The 18,779-nt window shown below is 48.9% G+C and overlaps 1 protein-coding gene across 1 annotated transcript in view; it reads left to right on the plus strand.

Annotated features, from left to right (window-relative positions):
• Nucleotides 1–18,779, plus strand: part of LOC123746651 (plexin-B) — a 206,755-nt gene that overhangs the window by 106,554 nt on the left and 81,422 nt on the right. The window contains exon 8 of the mRNA XM_069316872.1: nucleotides 500–1,162. Within this exon, the coding sequence (XP_069172973.1) occupies nucleotides 500–1,162 (663 nt within the window). The remainder of the gene's footprint in view (nucleotides 1–499; nucleotides 1,163–18,779) is intronic.

The raw sequence follows: 18,779 nt of genomic DNA on the forward strand, positions 1-18,779 counted from the left end.
GCTGACCCCCCACTAACCCCCGCTGACCCCCACTAACTCCCACTACCCTCACTGCTTCTACACGCTTCTCAGTAGCTGTTAACTTTTATAATATCCATTTTGATTTCATACAAAATGTAATTGCAAAGCACTTTGCTTATTATACTGTAGGCTTATTCTAGCTTAGTCTGGCTTTATTGCAAGCTTAATTAACTTGAACAAAAAATATCTTTGAAGTACTGTAAGCAAGGTTCTTTGATCAGTGCTTGCTTGCTTACGAACGTGGGGTGTGTGTGTGTGTGTGTGTGTGTGTGTGTGTGTGTGTGTGTGTGTGTGTGTGTGTGTGTGTGTGTGTGTGTGGTGTGGTGTGTGTGTGTGTGTGTGTCGCTACACACCATAAACACACGACTGATACAGCCGAGTGCTGTAACATTTTGTTGTTAATATTTGTGTCCTTATAGTGAACCACTCTGATGAGGCTGTTACTGTAACTTTGTTGTTTTTTATTTTATATGTTCAGAACCCGGCGCAGTTGTCGTCGCACGGCTCGGGGTTCTGTCCGCGGTTCTGGACGGAGCAGTCGCACCTGCTGGCTGCTGACGGGGCTCGCTCAGAGCTGCAGCTGCTGGTGGAGAACCTGCCGGTACCACGAGTGGGTCAGCTGGGCTTCCAGTGTGTGGTGAGCATCGAGGGCGCCACCATGCTTGTTGGGGCGCGGGTGATGGGCGCCGCTGAGGAGGAGGAAGGCAGCAGCAGCAGCAGCAGTCCAGCCACCACCGTCAGCAGCAGCCACCAGCAGCAGCAGCCACACCGGCGGGTGCAGCGGGTCGTCTGCGAACCCACCGTCTACCGCTACGAGTCAGCAGAAGGGGAGTACGAGGCGCGGGTGACGCTAGTATGGAACCGCGACCACCAGGTGGACGCGCGGCCTCTGACGCTGTACAAGTGTGGCGTGTTGGGCGCCCACCGCGGCCACCATGACTGTTCCCTCTGCGTCACGCGGCACCCGCGGTACCGCTGCGCCTGGTGCGGCGCCGCATGCAGGTACGCGCCGCACTGCCCCTCCGTCGCAGGCGTCGCTGCGGCCTCGTCGTCAGCCGCAGTCTCGCGACCAACCGGCCGCGACCAGTTGGACGCAAGTGACGCGCGACTCAGCCAGTGTCCGACGCCCAGGATTGACGTGGTGAGTACTCAACTCTCCTCTACTACTACTAATAATTATGAAGCAGAAATATGTTTATATGTTGCAAGGAATAGACATATCACCTAAAGATTACTTATAAATGATTTCCATATTATTGTCGAAACCTGCTTGGTTGAAGCTGCTTCTATAGCAGAATGACCACACAGCCATCACCTAACCCTGTCCATGGAGGACAGAAGAAAATGTATATATGCTGGTTAGTATTGTAAATGTGTGGCCACGTCTGTGGTAGAAAATAATAATAATAAAAAAAACAGCCATCACAGCCGAGCTGATCCGGTAATTCTAGCGGAAATTTGATAAATTCTCATTCTTAATGGCTTCTACTGTTGTTGGTGCTTTTTCTTCCATGTATTGGCAGGGGGTTGAAGAGCCGTAGACCTCTGGTGCCAGCGCCCCTGAGCCTGAGCTCAACAATTGGTGTTCTCCATCCTAAGTTAGGACTTGGAGAACACAGTCAAATATCTGACTACTTGCTATGTTCTTGATTTTCCGTCTTGTGAGAGAGTGACGGTTATGTGGTATGTAATGAAGACGGGTGACGGGTTGACGGGTGACGTGGTGACGTGTAGACGGGTGACGGGTTGACGGGTGACGTGTAGGGTGACGTGTACCCGTAGTACCGAGCCTGTAGGTTACAATGTGTATGTGTGGTACACATTCCTTAATTGCTGTTACATTCACGACCAAAGGTCACTTTCACTCCAAAAAATGAACCAAGTAGAGACACTAGTTTATGAGAACCTTTATACTCTGGCTTTTAAAGACCTATGATATATTCTAAATTATTATTTGAAATACGTGTAAAGCTTATCCAGCTCCTTTATGATGTAGAGTGATGTTTAAGCCGATGGTAACTAACAGCCTTTTAAGCCTTTTAACAGCTATTAATTTTTATTCATGCCCCTGCCACCTCGTGGGTGTCCTAATCAGCATCCCCTTAATTACCCCAAAACAGCAAATGCCTCGATAGGCACTGAACCACAGGTTGTTCCCTGCTCGAAGGGACTCGCTTGTCTGGAGTTGGATAACGCCAACTGGCTGATTGAAGTGCAACGAGCCAGAACTGAGGGCCTCAGCCAAGGCAAAGACCTTCCCCCTACTCGTCTGTATAATCCTTCACTTATCCTCTCTCCCCCTCTTCTATGTTTTTTCCCCTCCTTCCATTCTACTCTCTCTTTACCTTGGCTTGCACTCCCCTCTTTGCCGGTTTAACGTCCTTCTGAGGGAATCCCATCGCCACATTGCTGTCCCAGATGAGTTTTAAATGACTGTTGGTAAACTATAATTGGAACGGCGTGAATGAGAATGTGGTGAAAGGCATTCTACCTAAAATGTGGCAAAATGCTGTAAATACGCTGAATAAAATTCATTCACACGGATGTGCGTGCTTGTGTGTTCCCGTGTGAATGAAAATTTATTCGGTGTGTTTACTGCGTTTTAACGGGATCAACTGTAGTTTTTGATCGTTTATTCTACTCTCTCAAACCCGATTTGAAGCCAAGTTTGAAATCACTTGAGCCGGAAAACTGTTGCTTGAAGTGGCCCCGCAAGCTCTCTCGAGCATTAAGAACCTGGCTGATATGCCACTTCCTACAGTAACTTAACAAATTTGTTAGACATTCAGGCCATTAAACATAGACATTCAGGCCATTAAACATAGACATTCAGGCCATTAAAGTAGCCTGCTCTGAGCACTCTAATTTTTTCAATAATTAGATAGTTTTTCAATATATATATATATATAATATGACCTGTGATCCACATCCTTCATCACCTAGAGGGTGCTGTTAATTTTTTCGTATAAAACTGGTGATTTGACTTCCGATCGCTGCAAACTTCAATATTAGTTACATTACTATTAACATCATTGATAGTAGAGCTCTGGTATGATTTGAGGAGTTTAAACGGTGCTAACTTTGGTTAGTCCCGATACTATTGCTTGTGTGTCTGAAGGAGGAGAGAGAAGACGATGGGCGTCGTTTAACACACTAGGTCTTGGTCGAGACCACACTTGGTCTCGACGTCGACGACCGGGCCGCGGGGACGCTAATCCCCGAAAACATCTCAAGGTTTATGACCATAACCTGGCTAAGACCCCACTGGTCATCCCTCCATACTTAGCTTCACGGCAGGTTTCTCAGTCTTGAATCTAGGCAAAAAATGATTCAGTATGAAATTGAAATAAGTTTATTGAGGTAAAATACACACAAAGGGATGAGGTAGCTCAAGTTATTCTCACCCCGTTCAGTACATCGTGTTTATACATACATATTCTTGAGGTTATCTTGATGATTTCGGGGCTTTTAGTGTCCCCGCGGCCCGGTCCTAGACCAGGCCTCCACCCCCAGGAAGCAGCCCGTGACAGCTGACTAACACCCAGGTACCTATTTACTGGTAGGTAACAGGGGCATAGGGTGAAAGAAACTCTGCCCATTGTTTCTCGCCGGCGCATGGGATCGAACCCAGGACCACAGGATCACAAGTCCAGCGTGCTGTCCGCTCGGCCGACCGGCTCCCATACATAGACACACATCACAAACAATAAACATATTACCAAACATTCTGAGAGATAAACATATACATTTCCTTATTCAGTATTGGTTATGGCCGCTCACGTTAATCACTTGACAAAAGCTTCAGTTGTGTCTTTGATGAGTGATGAGCATTCATGTGTAAATGAATGATATTCATCTTATACGGGGAATTATTTAAGAGTGTCAGCCGTCAAAGTTGCCTTCATCCAGATACATTCATAATTATTAACATCTTTAATGACAAAATTAATAAAAGTTTGTCCGAGTAATTCAATTAGGTCGTGTTGCAGTGAGGAAAATACTCCCATTCCCTGACACACTATTGCTTGTGTGGTAGTGGTAAACAGAGTGGTAGACGGTTGGAACAAGTTAGGTGAGAAGGTGGAGGAGGCCAAGACAGTCAGTAGTTTCAAAGCGTTATATGACAAAGAGTGCTGGGAAGACGGGACACCACGAGCGTAGCTCTCATCCTGTAACTACACCAAGGTAATTACACAGGACAGTGGATCATACACAAGACAGGTCTGAATTGTAGATTGAGGCGCATATTTCACGAGGCCACAATCGTCTACAATCAGATATTTATACATCCACGTACGGATTTGTAATTTCAACTTTTCCTCGTCCAGTGCCACCTGTGATAGCTGCTTGAATGGGGTTCTGGGAGTTCTTCTACTCCCCAAGCCCGGCCCGAGGCCAGGCCTGACTTGTGAGAGTTTGGTCCACTAGGCTGTTGCTTGGAGCGGGCCGCAGGCCCACATATACCTGGTTGATGGGGTTCTGGGAGTTCTTCTACTCTCCAAGCCCTGCCTGAGGCCAGGCTTGACTTGTGAGAGTTTGGACCACCAGGCTGTTGCTTGGAGCGGGCCGCAGGCCCGCATACCCACTACAGCCCGGTTGGTCCGGCACTCCTTGGAAGAAACAATCTAGTTTCGTCTTGAAGATGTCCACGGTTGTTTCGGCAATATTTCTTAGGCTCACTGGGAGAATGTTGAACAACCGTGGACCTCTGATGTTTATACAGTGTTCTCTGATTGTGCCTATGGCACCCCTGCTCGTCACTGGTTCTATTCTGCATTTTCTTCCATATCGTTCACTGATGGCTTCATGGTCTCGCGCCTGCACTAACTCTCCTCCATTCTCACGGCACAAAAGATAACTTGAGGCTCGTGAAATTGTCCAGAATACGCGGGAAATGTGGCGTCACAAAGCCCTCTTAAACACCAAGCTTAATATTCGCGTCGGCATTCTCCGAGAGGATAAAAGAATGTTGTCTAGAACGTCAGATGATGAGGAGGATGATTCGTGCCAGCCTTGGCTCTTGACGGCATGTGGATTTTGGCGTTATGTATGTATTCTAGCGATGTGTTTTGAGTTGAAGCTTCCGAGACGTTGTAAATATTGCGCGGCGAGATGGTGGGGTTGGGAGCCGGTCGGCCGAGCGGACAGCACGCTGGGCTTGTGATCCTGTGGTCCTGGGTTCGATCCCAGGCGCCGGCGAGAAACAATGGGCAGAGTTTCTTTCACCCTATGCCCCAGTTACCTAGCAGTAAAATAGGTACCTGGGTGTTAGTCAGCTGTCACGGGCTGCTTCCTGGGGGTGGAGGCCTGGTCGAGGACCGGGCCGCGGGAACACTAAAAGCCCCGAAATCATCTCAAGATAACCTCAAGATGGGCGTCTCTCTCTCCCTAGCTAGCCCCGTGGCTGCCGTCTCCCCCGCGGCAGAACGACCCCATAAGAAAATAAACAAAGTTTCAAGTTGTGAAGTCCTCCCTGGTCGTTCCGGGCTTCGCTACTCCTCAACCCATTACGTAATTGAAGTTTGATAGGCCAGAACGGAGGAAGCTGTGGACCAATGGCAGCGCGAGCCCTCCTAACACGTCGCATTTTGTTAACGCAATCAAACCAATTCATTTGAACTGTGCCGTGGTGCTGAAAATGGTAGAACTGTGAAATTGAGATTTTCTATTGTGACGGTAACGCGTTGGTGTTCGGCTGTTTAAGGCTAGGGGTATGGCCTCGTCACATAGTTATAAAAAAAAAATAGAAAAAACTGGAACTTCGTCTGTGGTAAGGCAAGGAGAAGACACACAAAACACAAGTAAACTTTAACAATGAAATTTTAATTACGTTAAATAAATCAAAACATGAAAATAATGCACAAACAAATATGTATAATAAAATCAATGAATCAAAATAATAAGAATACTTAAATGACACAATGAAAAGTTACGTTAAGGCAAAATAATAAGAAGTGCAACACAAAAGTTAAGTGGGAGGTGCTGGAATATTGGCTTAAAGCCACCACCTCTCTCAGTACACGCTAACGTCTAGCTGGGAGGAGTGCTGGCTACGAAAGCACGGAACATTCTGAGGACTGATGTTGGGGCGACCCCAGACATCAGGTAGTATTGGGGGGCGAGTGCAGGTGCAGCCAGACCGGCGACCAATCAGCGGAGTCGTAGCGATCAACGGGTAGTTTGGTGGTTGGAGTTCGAACAGGTGGCTGCTGCATACGTTTCTGCTCACCCTGGCAAGCCTTGCTGGTGGTGTTGTCGTTGTTGGACATTTCTTCCATAGTCTTTTTATATAATTGTGAAGACGTAATTTTGGAGGGAAGAGCAGGCTCAATCTCTTGAAGGAGATTATCGTCACACTATGCATGAGTCTCGAGAGGTTGGGCGGGTTGCTTGGGTTTGTACGTTGCTGGCTAGGCCATCTTGAGGTTATCTTGAGATGATTTCGGGGCTTTTTTAGTGTCCCCGCGGCCCGGTCCTCGACCAGGCCTCCACCCCCAGGAAGCAGCAGCCCGTGACAGCTGACTAACACCCAGGTACCTATTTTACTGCTAGGTAACAGGGCATAGGGTGAAAGAAACTCTGCCCATTGTTTCTCGCCGGCGCCTGGGATCGAACCCAGGACCACAGGATCACAAGTCCAGCGTGCTGTCCGCTCGGCCGACCGGCTCCAGGCTAAACGGTTGCATTTTTTTACGGAGTGACAAATTGACATGACGGGCTACGGTGCCAGCGACTCTCGGGCTTGTTGCCGAGTCCTATAAGTCCTATAAATGTCGGACTTTTGATGGTCCTATTTATATCAAACTTGCTGGTTGTAGTCCTGTTCATATCAGCACTCTTTATCACAAAGTCGAGCCTGGCCTCAGGCTGGGCTCAGGGAGTAGGAGAACTCTAGATACCCTCTTCAGGTATGTTCCAGGTATCAGACTTGTTGCCTGCAATCATTATTTTTTTTTGTCTGAGTGGAAGTGAGGGAAAGGGGAATTTCAGGATAGGGGAGAGGAATAGGAGGGATTGGCTATTGGTAACGAGGGGAGAGGGGGGGGGGGTTGCGGGGAAGGATACGATATTACCGTTATCTTGAGATGATTTCGGGGCTTTAGTGTCCCCGCGGCCCGGTCCTCGACCAGGCCTCCACCCCCAGGAAGCAGCAGCCCGTGACAGCTGACTAACACCCAGGTACCTATTTTACTGCTAGGTAACGGGAGCATAGGGTGAAAGAAACTCTGCCCATTGTTTCTCGCTGGCGCCTGGGATCGAACCCAGGTCCACAGGATCACAAGTCCAGCGTGCTGTCCGCTCAGCCGACCGGCTCCCTCCCGTAGTGATGAAAACAGACCAAACGTGTAGACCATATTCACACTGAAGACTGAGTCAAGTAGTTCGGTCATTTGCAACCAAAAGGCTTTTTAGACGTCAAACACGGACGTTAAGGCTGAAATATTTGTACTCTGCAAAGGCTCTGTCATTCAGACGATCGGTATTTTTATTTTTGTTGAATAAGCGATGAAACTATTTTGCAGGTTATGGGATTAAATGGTCATTCGGGTGAACGATTCTGTTGGGCATTTCACCGGATTGATTCTAGGCCTGTAATTGATGACACAAATTTAATAATTGTAAAAAATATGCGGCCATTCTGGGCGTGTGTATGGATGACCGGATGAGAGTCATCCATCTGCCTGGCCCCTGCTCCCCTGGGGATTACTATACCTCTGCTAATTGATGATAAAATATACATATATTTCAAATACATGTATATACAAATATACATGTTGGTGTTGATATGTTTGTTGGTATGTGGCTGGCTTTCCTGGTGCCATGGTACCTTGAGGTTACCTTGAGGTGCTTCCGGGGCTTAGCGTCCCCGCGGCCCGGTCGTCGACCAGGCCTCCTGGTTGCTGGACTGATCAACCAGGCTGTTGGAGTATGTGTTATGTGGTTTTAAACAGCTGTGATATCAGCTGGTTTGGAGGGTTAAGATGTGTGTGGTGAATACAACTGTATGTGATGGCTCCTGGTACTTACGACCTCCTCTCCTTTATGGTTGGCGTTTGACAGATGTGTACGACATTTTGTGAGTGAATGTGTGAGTGAGTGAGAGTGAGGGAGAGCATAGGGAGGCTATTTACCGTCACTCGAGGGCAGCTGTGAGAGGCGTATGTACCCGGTAAATATATAAGCTTGTAGAAGCACAGGGGCAGGCTGCCGGGGGTGACAGCAAGTGATAGATTTTGACGGATGGGTACCATCCCAAGAGGCTCAATCCTCTCCCCTTCCACCTATCCCCCATCCTCTATCCCTCACTCCCCTATCCCCCCCTCCCCTATCCCTCCCTCTCCCCTTCCACCTATCCCCCATCCTCTATTCCTCACTCCCCTATCCCCCCCTCCCCTATCCCTCCCTCTCCCCTTCCCCTCCCTCTCCCCTTCCCCTCCCTCTCCCCTTCCATCTATCCTACATCCTCTATCCCTCACTCCCCTATCCCCCCCTCCCCTATCCCTCCCTCTCCCCTTCCACCTATCCCCCATCCTCTATCCCCCCCTCCCCTATCCCCCCCTCCCCTATCCCTCCCTCTCCCCTTCCACCTATCCCCCATCATCTATCCCTCACTCCCCTATCCCCCCCTCCCCTATCCCTCCCTCCCCTATCCCTCCCTCTCCTATCCCTCCCTCCCCACATATCCCATCACCCCTTTTGTGTGTTTTATATGTTAGAGAGGAATATGACAGCCGGGCAGGCAGAAACATAGTTTGAAGAGTTATTATTTTTTTGATACTGTATTTGGTTTTTACCTCCTTGCGTCGTCCTTATTAGGGTGGAACTGCCCCGCCTGGGGGTGTCATTTTGCCTCGAACACGATCCCACAATCGTTTTACAACCATATTCGGTTTGATCCGTCAGGTCTTAATAGCCTGGTTGACCAGTCCACTAACCAGGAAGCTCGGTCAGAGACCGGGCCTCGGGGGACATTGATCACTGGAACCAACACAAGGTAAACACAAAGGTAAGTTAGGTTTGATGAATTAGGTTGTTAGGTTTGATGAATTAGGTTGTTAGGTTTGATGAATTAGGTTGTTAGGTTTGCTCAGATTGTTAAATTAGATTGTCAGGTTAGATTGTTAAGTTGTTGATTGGTGGGAAGAGAGAAGAAAACCTCCACTTCATATAAAATACGAGGAATAGAGGAGACATGGTAACGTTATACAAGATTCTTAGCTAAATTGATACATTTTATCAATTTACAATTTACTCGTTTTAAACAAAGAATCAATGTTTTAAACTAGAAGTAGCAGAGGATGGAGTATAGTACAAGAACGTATGAAGGACAAGAATCGCATTTAGTCAGAAATATTTGTTGATCGTAAGTAGTACATGAATGGAAGACCCGCTGCTCTCAAAGGTGTTTATATACTACAAAAGATTTAAATGTAAATGCAAGAGTAACATGCGAATAATCATAGTTTTGCAGGCTCGACTCTGCCGGCAGATATTGGTGAACACACACACACACACACACACACACACACACACACACACACACACACACACACACACACACACACACACACACACACACACACACACCACACACACCACACACACACACACACCACACACACCACACACACACACACACACACCACACACACCACACACACCACACACACACACACCACACACACACACACACACACACACACACACACCACACACACCACACACACCACACACACCACACACACCCAGGTTATAGAGCCCAATAGGCTCAGGAACCTGTACACCTGTTGATTGATAGTTGAGAGGCGGGACCAAAGAGCCAGAGCTCAACCCCCGCAAGCACAACTAGGTGAGTACACACACAGACACACGCGCACGCGCGCACACACACACACACACACACACACACACACACACACACACACACACACACACACACACACACACACACACACACACACACATATGCGTGCGCGCGCATACAACATAAAATAAGTGTATCCACAGGCATTCATTTTTTAAATTGGCTAGCTGCTTGGGAGTCATAAAGATGAATATCACTTGTTAAAGCTTTGGCACGTGACACTTGTGTCACGATACGGCATTATAATAGATGATCTACAGCGCTGCAGGTCGGCCAGTGCTTGATGCCACCTCCGATTACGGCTTTGTTATTTCGTTATACGTTATTGCTGTGAGAATAACAACACTGGCAGGGGCCGAGAACTTTTGTGTGAGTGTTCGGGAGAGGCGGATAGGGCCACGGCCAATGGCAGGTCTTGTGGTCTTGGACTTTAAGGCCCGTTAACCGCCGGACTGTTAGTAAGGCCACTGCTTTTTTGACCAGCCAGCAAGTATAGTCTCTTGTAAAGTAAACTCCTGATGTACTGAACAGCGAGAAGCTGGAGACTCGGCAGCACAGAGGGTTATCTTGAGATAATTTCGGGGCTTTAGTGCCCCCGCGGCCCGGTCCTCGACCAGGCCTCCACCCCCAGGAAGCAGCCCGTGACAGCTGACTAACACCCAGGTACCTATTTTACTGCTAGATAACAGAGGCATAGGGTGAAAGAAACTCTGCCCATTGTTTCTCGCCGGCGCCTGGGATCGAACCTAGGACCACAGGATCACAAGTCCAGCGTGCTGTCCGCCCGGCCGACCGGCTCCTTGAAGGGTTGGCTTATTTTTTAAGAATTTTTACTCATTTTTGTTTTTTAATGTTACATATCGGAGCATTAATGGCACTACTGGTTGGGCCGTCTCTGGGCCAGTGTGGGCCGGACATTGCTGGCCCATTAGCGTGGCCCGGTTAGCGTGTTTGGGTGCCAGACGAGTCATTTTATGAGGTGCGCCGGAGATGGCACCTTTGGCACCCCGCACCTTTGGCACCCCGCAGGGAGAGTTAATGTCAGCGATCACCGCTGCCACGACCCAGGCGCTGTTACAGGGGGTATGGGAGGCGCTGGCAAATTTGGACTTTATTGTATTATGGTACAAGGGCGAGTATCGAAGAGTTGGCAGGGAAGCTCTTCCCTCCGTCAATATTGAGCGCTAGTTCACGGGCTCCGATTAGTCAGATGTCGGTGGTGCAATGTAACAGTTATACATAAACAGTGTCATCAGCGGCATATGCGAGGCAGGCGTATACCACGTATGTCAGACCAATCTTGAAATCTGTGGGCTCTAGCATGGAACACATTCCTTGTCAAGTATTAAACGAAGTTGGAGATGGTTAAGAGGTATGCCACTAGGCTAGTTCCAGAACTAAGAGGCATGAGTTATTAGGATAGGCTGCGTGAATTGCACCGCTGTAATACAGAAGTTAGGGGAGACATGATCACTACATACAAAATTCTCAGGGGAATTAACTGGTTAAATAAAGACATTATTGAACACGGATGGTACTCGCACAAGCAAACACTGGTGGAAACTGAGCACCGAAATGAGCCACAGAGACGAAAGAAATAACTTGTTAGAGTAGTTAATGGAATGCATTTGGAAATAATGTGATTGAGACTGACCCCCATACACAACTTCAACTGTAGATATGATTGAGCTAAATACGCTCAGAAACCTGTACACCAGTTAACTGACAGCTGAGAGGCGGGACCAATGAGCCGAAGCTCCACCCTCGCAAATCTGATTATACGACAGTACACTCCCGCTCAGTACATTCCCGCTCAGGTTCAGCAGACAGTACATCACTTACCATAGCTGATGCCTTATCCAGGTGGCCAGCGGTAATCTCCCATAATACCTTATCTACCTCCTTCTGAGCTTCTTCCAGCTCCTCAGGTTCAAGGGTCTCCATCGTGTTCTCTAGCATATCCGCTACAGTTTGTGTGAGAAGTCACTCAGTCACAATCGACTTGAGAATGGTCCAGGACGGACCGAAACGTCGTCGTCACTTCATTTTCTAGTGATATCTGGTTGATGGGGTTCTGGGAGTTCTACTCCCCAAGCCCGGCCCGAGGCCAGGCTTGACTTGTGAGAGTTTGGTCCAACAGGCTGTTGCTTGGAGCGGCCCGCAGGCCCACATACCCACCACAGCCCGGTTGGTCCGGCACTCCTTGGAGGAATAAATTTTAGTTTCCTCTAGTGTGTGGATTGGTCAACATACTTCAGCCACGTTATTGTGACTCATCGCCTTCACTCAAGTCACTCAAGACATACAGAACAGGGCAATTCCTCCCTGTTTAAAGGTCCCAGCTCCTACCTACACAACATCCCGAAAATAGAATGTAATTCACCTGAGCAGATTGCTAGGTGTGAGTATCACCCAGGCTCAGAGGATTAATCCGGGGCTCTGGTGGCATCTGAGCGGCGGCGCTGAGATAAGGGGATCAGGGCCTGGATGCTGGCAATCAGTTTACCTGCAGGTGGGTGGGGACATGTAGACCGGGGACATGTAGACCGGGGACATGTAGACCGTGGGGGTGTTGGATGGCAGGTGGGTCTCAGAGGGTGACACAGAAGTGGGGTGGATGTCAGAGTGGTCTCAGGGTAGCAGCGACGTCACCCTGACGTCTTGTGGATCTCAGTGATGTACGGGGGAAGAGCTTCATTGATGAGACGGGCTCACCATAGCCCGTGCTACATGGACACTTCGTTCTCAGTAGCTAAATCCATCTTCATTGATGAGCCAGATGAGGCTTCATTCATGTAGGGGTGTGTTGGGAGTGGGGGCCAACCTATCCTATTACCACGTCGTATTTTGACGTATACTCCACCTAAGGCCCAAAATCGTCGTGCTAGAAAATAGTAGCGGCTCGCGAAATTGACATACTGTCACGTTTTCTGTTTTGGGTTCTCTGGTAGTTTTAGGATAAGCGTATTTTAGTACGACACTTTCTTGACGTTGGGGAACCTTAGGAGGACGGTCTGGAGGAGCGGGGGAAGCGGGTTACTTTAAGTTGATACTGGGTTAACTTCCATTTTAATGTAGATTTAGAGAGTTGAATTGGTGCCCTACGCCTGTCCACCGTCAACTGCTCCTGTCACTCCACTGTCTTAACTATCTCTAACCCTGTCCATGGAGGACAGAAGAAAATGTATATATTCTGGTTAGCATTGTAAATGTGTGGCCACGTCTGTGGTAGAAAATAATAATAATACTGTCTAAACTATCGTTACCACCACTAAATTCAAATGTTTATTCAGGTAAAGTACAGACATACAAGGTGTGATACGAACATTGATGGATTTATAGATAGAGCCACCATTGCCACCAATTGACGCTGCCTTAATCGACTGAGCGTCTGGGATGCTCTCGGACGCAGGTTCGAATCATCGTCACGGCCCTTGTGGATTTGTTCATTTGATGCTTCACGTAATTGTGATCTGTGTGTGTAACCTGTGCCATCTCTACTGCCATCCCCAGTGAGGATGGCAGATGTCGCCACCTCTGGCGCCATTGGACCTCATGACTCGCCTGCCTTCTTTGGACCATGTCGTAGCTCAGTCGATTAAGGCAGCGTCTGGGATGCTCCCGGACGCAGGTTCGAATCCTCATCATGGCCTTGTGGACTTGGTTCATGATTCGTCTGCCTCTGGTGGGTGCCGCCATTTGCTTTGAGAAGTTTGTCAGAAGACAAGTTAGTATTCCCCTAATGCCTTGTCGTGGTAATGAAATGCCAGAGCATCTGTAATGTGGTATGGACGGCGTCTCCCGTCTGTTCTACACGCTGGGTCAGGTGGACGGGGCTGAACTTGATGACAAGGGTGAACATGATGTCTGTTTTACGGGCTATTCATGCCCGTGCCACCTCTTGGGTGGCTTAATCTTCATCAATCAATTAATGGATGGGTAAGACCATTTCCTCTGTGAGGGAGGAGGCATGGTTGATGAAGATAAGCCACCCAAGAGGTGGCACGGGCATGAATAACCCGTAAGTAGTAGATTTTTGTGTTCGGAGTCAATGTATAATGAGTGCTGAGGTCGCATTTAAATCGTCAGGCTGCTATCGCGGGGGAGGATACTGCGTGACAGTATTTATGAGAGAGTCCAACTGCTGGACACCTTTTTTGTCCAGAAGAGTGGCAGTGCTAATGGCTTCAGGCTGGTTACTGCAAGATTCAGGGACTCTTAAAGCTCTTCTAAGATCGTTGGTTGCTTGACATTCCAGGAATGTCAAGCAACCAACAGAGGCATAGTGAGTGAGGCCTTCATAAAGCTCTCCGGGCACCTAGTTATACCGGCCCACTAGCTTGTTGCTAGTTATACCGGCCCACTAGCTTGTTGCTAGTTATACCGGCCCACTAGCTTGTTGCTAGTTATACCGGCCCACTAGCTTGTTCCTAGTTATACCGGCCCACTAGCTTGTTCCTAGTTATACCGGCCCACTAGCTTGTTCCTAGTTATACCGGCCCACTAGCTTGTTGCTAGTTATACCGGCCCACTAACTTGTTCCTAGTTATACCGGCCCACTAGCTTGTTCCTAGTTATACCGGCCCACTAGCTTGTTCCTAGTTATACCGGCCCACTAGCTTGTTCCTAGTTATACCGGCCCACTAGCTTGTTGCTAGTTATACCGGCCCACTAGCTTGTTCCTAGTTATACCGGCCCACTAGCTTGTTCCTAGTTATACCGGCCCACTAGCTTGTTGCTAGTTATACCGGCCCACTAACTTGTTCCTAGTTATACCGGCCCACTAGCTTGTTCCTAGTTATACCGGCCCACTAGCTTGTTCCTAGTTATACCGGCCCACTAGCTTGTTCCTAGTTATACCGGCCCACTAGCTTGTTGCTAGTTATACCGGCCCACTAGCTTGTTCCTAGTTATACCGGCCCACTAGCTTGTTCCTAGTTATACCGGCCCACTAGCTTGTTCCTAGTTATACCGGCCCACTAGCCTCTTACTTTGTTGTTAATGTATTATTATGTGGAGATATTAGACCTACCAGGAAGAGAGGCGAAGACCCCTCGGAAGACGCCGCCCTGGAATTTACCTTGGGTGTCTGGTGGTGAAACAGCTGAAGGAATTATTGACAAAGTGAGGAAAAGAAGGAATGTGGAGTAAGATAAGACACAGACCTGACATAGAGGTAAGGGGCTGCAGAAGGAGAGACAGTGAGGGGGGAAGAAAAGGTGAAGAAAACAGAGTCAGAGATTGGAGAAGGTGAAGGTGATTGGAGGTCAAGATGGCTCCAAGTGGAATTGCAAATGTTTCGGAAAGTTGGCAGAAAGCTAGAGAGAGGAGAGTAACTTCTGTAATGTGAGATTAAATATGGAGAGACTGTCAGGACGAAGATGGAGAGGCGTGCCACAGCCGAGGGTGGGCTGTGGGAAAGAGCTTATTGAGGATAGCAATAGATTAGATAGATAAGCAATAAGATATGCAATAATACTAGTCATATGTACTTTCTGGGATCCTTAATGTGAGGAGCCGTAGTCACTGTGTAGGCGATGAGTCACAATAACGTGGCTGAAGAATGTTGACCAGACCACACACTAGAAGGTGAAGGGACGACGACGTTTCGGTCCGTCCTGGACCATTCTCATCGATTTGAGAATGGTCCAGGACGGACCGAAACGTCGTCGTCCCTTCACCTTCTAGTGGGTAGTCTAGTTGGTAGAAAACAGTCTCGATCCTTCCTTATTCTGTGTAGGGGAAAAGGATAGGGTGAAGGGGTGTTGACGGGCTCGAGGGATGGAGGCTATGGAAAGAGGAATAGTGAGAGGACAACGTAGTGTCAAGCAATGCGTTTCTTGACACGTTAGTGACGGTTTGGTGGCAGGCGGAAGCTGGTGCTATGGGGTGATTACATGCTGGGGTGGCCTTTATCAGGGGAAGGGGGAGGACGTGGAGAGTTTAGGAAGAAAATGAGCAGCGGATAAGAGTTGACATCTCATGAATATGTGAGAGAGAGTGAGTGAGTGTGAAGGTGAAGGGGGGGGGGCGGGGTCTTCCTCGCTGGGGTAGACATTCTCCAACTCTGGAAACAAAATTGAAGCCATGAAAGATTAATTAATCCATCCCCCCCACTCTAGTCTGTCTCCGTCTGTCTCTGTGTCTGTCTCTCTCTCTGTGTCTGTCTCTCTCTGTCTGTCTGTCTCTCTCTATCTGTCTCTGTCTGTCTGTCTGTCTCTATCTGTCTGTCTCTATCTGTCTGTCTCTGTCTGTCTGTCTCTATCTGTCTGTCTGTCTGTCTGTCTGTCTCTCTCTCTCTCTCTCTCTCTCTCTCTCTCTCTCTCTCTCTCTCTCTGTCTGTCTGTCTGTCTCTCTCTCTGTCTGTCTCTCTCACAGTTGAGAGGCGGGACCAAAGAGCCAGAGCTCAACCCCAGCAAGCACAATTAGGCGAGTACACTGGGGGGGTTTGGTAGATGAGTGGACAGCGCGCAGGTCTCGTAATCCTGTAGCCCGGGTTCGATTCCCGGCGCCGGCAGATACAAATGGGCAGAGTTTCTTTCGCCCTGATGTCCCTGTTACCTAGCAGTAAATAGGTACCTGGGGGTTAGAGAGCTGTTACGGGCTGCTCCTGGGGGTGTGTGCGCGCAAAAATAATTAGTAACGGTTGATTGATTGACAGTTGAGAGGCGGGCCGAAAGAGCAGAGCTCAACCTCCGCAAGGACAACTATATATATGATCTCCCCTCCCTTCCCCTCTCTCTTCCTTCCCCTCCCTCTTCCTTCCCCTCCCTCTTCCTTCCCCTCCCTCTTCCTTCCCCTCCCTCTTCCTTCCCCTCCCTCTTCCTTCCCCTCCCTCTTCCTTCCCCTCCCTCTTCCTTCCCCTCCCTCTTCCTTCCCCTCCCTCTCTGTTCCAGAATAGCACCGCGGAAGGCAGCAATTCAGATGTAACGGGGGTCTGGCTAGAGTAATGTTTTAATCGAATTTGTCGCCGACAATCTTGAGACGAGTGTCGAAGAGGTGCTGTGTTGGGGAAGGTTGGGATGGGGGGGGGGGGTCGAGGGGGACGGTTCTTTGTCGCCCCCACCTCCCCTTCCCCTCCCTCGCCCCCTCTTCCAGGAGACCCAAGTGTCGCCGGGTTCCCCTCCCTTGTTCCCCTTTCAAGCGTAGAATCTCGGTCTGTGCGTCATTTGCAATTCATGAGTGTAGTAAGTAAATCCCGGACCCGTTTTCCCCTTTTCCCTCCCTCCCATCTCCCCTCCCCCATTCCCCCTTCCCTACCTTCCCCCCCTCCCTCCCCCACCTTCCCCCCCTCCCTCCCCCAGTCTCCTCATACCCTACCCCCCCCCCTTTTAATTTATCGAAGGTTAGGGCCTTCAAATTGTTCTTTGGTCTTCGAACTTGGCCCTGCGACCTGCGCCTGTCCTCGCCTCCAAGTTCTCCCCTGTTTCTTCGTCAGCCATTCTCTGAGCCTCCTTCAGCTCTTAATACCTCCTCTTATCCCACCATTAGTATTCCAGAGAGAGAGAGAGAGAGAGAGAGAGAGAGAGAGAGAGAGAGAGAGAGAGAGAGACAGAGAGACAGAGAGAGATGAGTGACAGAGAGAGATGAGTGACAGAGAGAGATGAGTGACAGAGAGAGATGAGTGACAGAGAGATGAGTGACAGAGAGAGATGAGTGACAGCGAGAGATGAGTGAGAGAATGAGAATGACTTGTCTGTCTGTCTGTGTCTGCGTGTGTGTCTGTGTGTACAAGGGGAATAATGCTTCACCGTCGGTTTTGCTCGTGAATTCCTTTTACGAAATAAGTGAGCAGTTGTTTGATCTGATTTAATCGCTTGCAGAAGTCGTCTCATGTGGGTGATGCGATGGTCACCAGATGGTTAGGCCTCCCCATTGCTTAGACATCTAGTTTTACCACACTGAGCTTACCAAACAGTTCATAACAATCTCTAGCTCTTCCTGCCCCGCCTCCTGCCCCGCCTCCTGCCCTTGTTGTACCTGCGGCGTTACTACTTCGTGGATGGAGGTGGCTTCCACAACTTCTTTTCAGTGTTACGTCTACTTGTTGACGGGAAGCCGGTCGGCCGGGCGGACAGCACGCTGGACTTGTGATCCTGTGGTCCTGGGTTCGATCCCAGGCGCCGGCGAGAAACATTGGGTAGAGTTTCTTTCACCCTATGCCCCTGTTACCTAGCAGTAAAATAGGTACCTGGGTGTTAGTCAGCTGTCACGGGCTGCTTCCTGGGGGTGGAGGCCTGGTCGAGGACCGGGCCGCAGGGACACTAAAGCCCCGAAATCATCTCAAGATAACCTCAAGAAGATAACGTACGGGTGTGGGAGTATTTCCTTGTGTTCCTTCACTCCATTTGTGTTTCCAGCTTCCATCTTTGTCTCTGTCTTGTCTCCCTTTGAAGAGTCTATTCTTGTCCAGCATATATATATTATTCTCAGTATCTTGTATGTTGTGATCATATCCCTCTCTTGTTCCTTCTATACCCTAGGGTTGAGATTTAGCGCTTAACCCTCTTAGCTCTGGCACATATCTTGTTGCAAACCTTTGTAGTTTGTTCAGTTTTGGCTTGTTATTTAGTTAATTGGAACAATTAATTAATGTTGAAAGCAGCACGGGCTATGGTGATCCCGTCGTACTTATCTGGCACAGGAGATGGGCCAGATGCTTTACAAGGTGCGGAGTCCATGCCGGTGTTGTATATTGCGGTATTGGTCTAAAAAATGTCCTGTTGATTACCTTGAAAGAGCCCCGATTTGGGATTCTAAATGATGTTGACCAGACCACACACTAGAAAGTGAAGGGACGACGACGTTTCGGTCCGTCCTGGACCATTCTCAAGTCGATTGAGAATGGTCCAGGACGGGCCGAAACATCGTCGTCTCTTCACTTTCTAGTGTG

This window comes from Procambarus clarkii, chromosome 85, assembly GCF_040958095.1.
Source record: "Procambarus clarkii isolate CNS0578487 chromosome 85, FALCON_Pclarkii_2.0, whole genome shotgun sequence".
Lineage (NCBI taxonomy): Eukaryota > Metazoa > Arthropoda > Malacostraca > Decapoda > Cambaridae > Procambarus > Procambarus clarkii.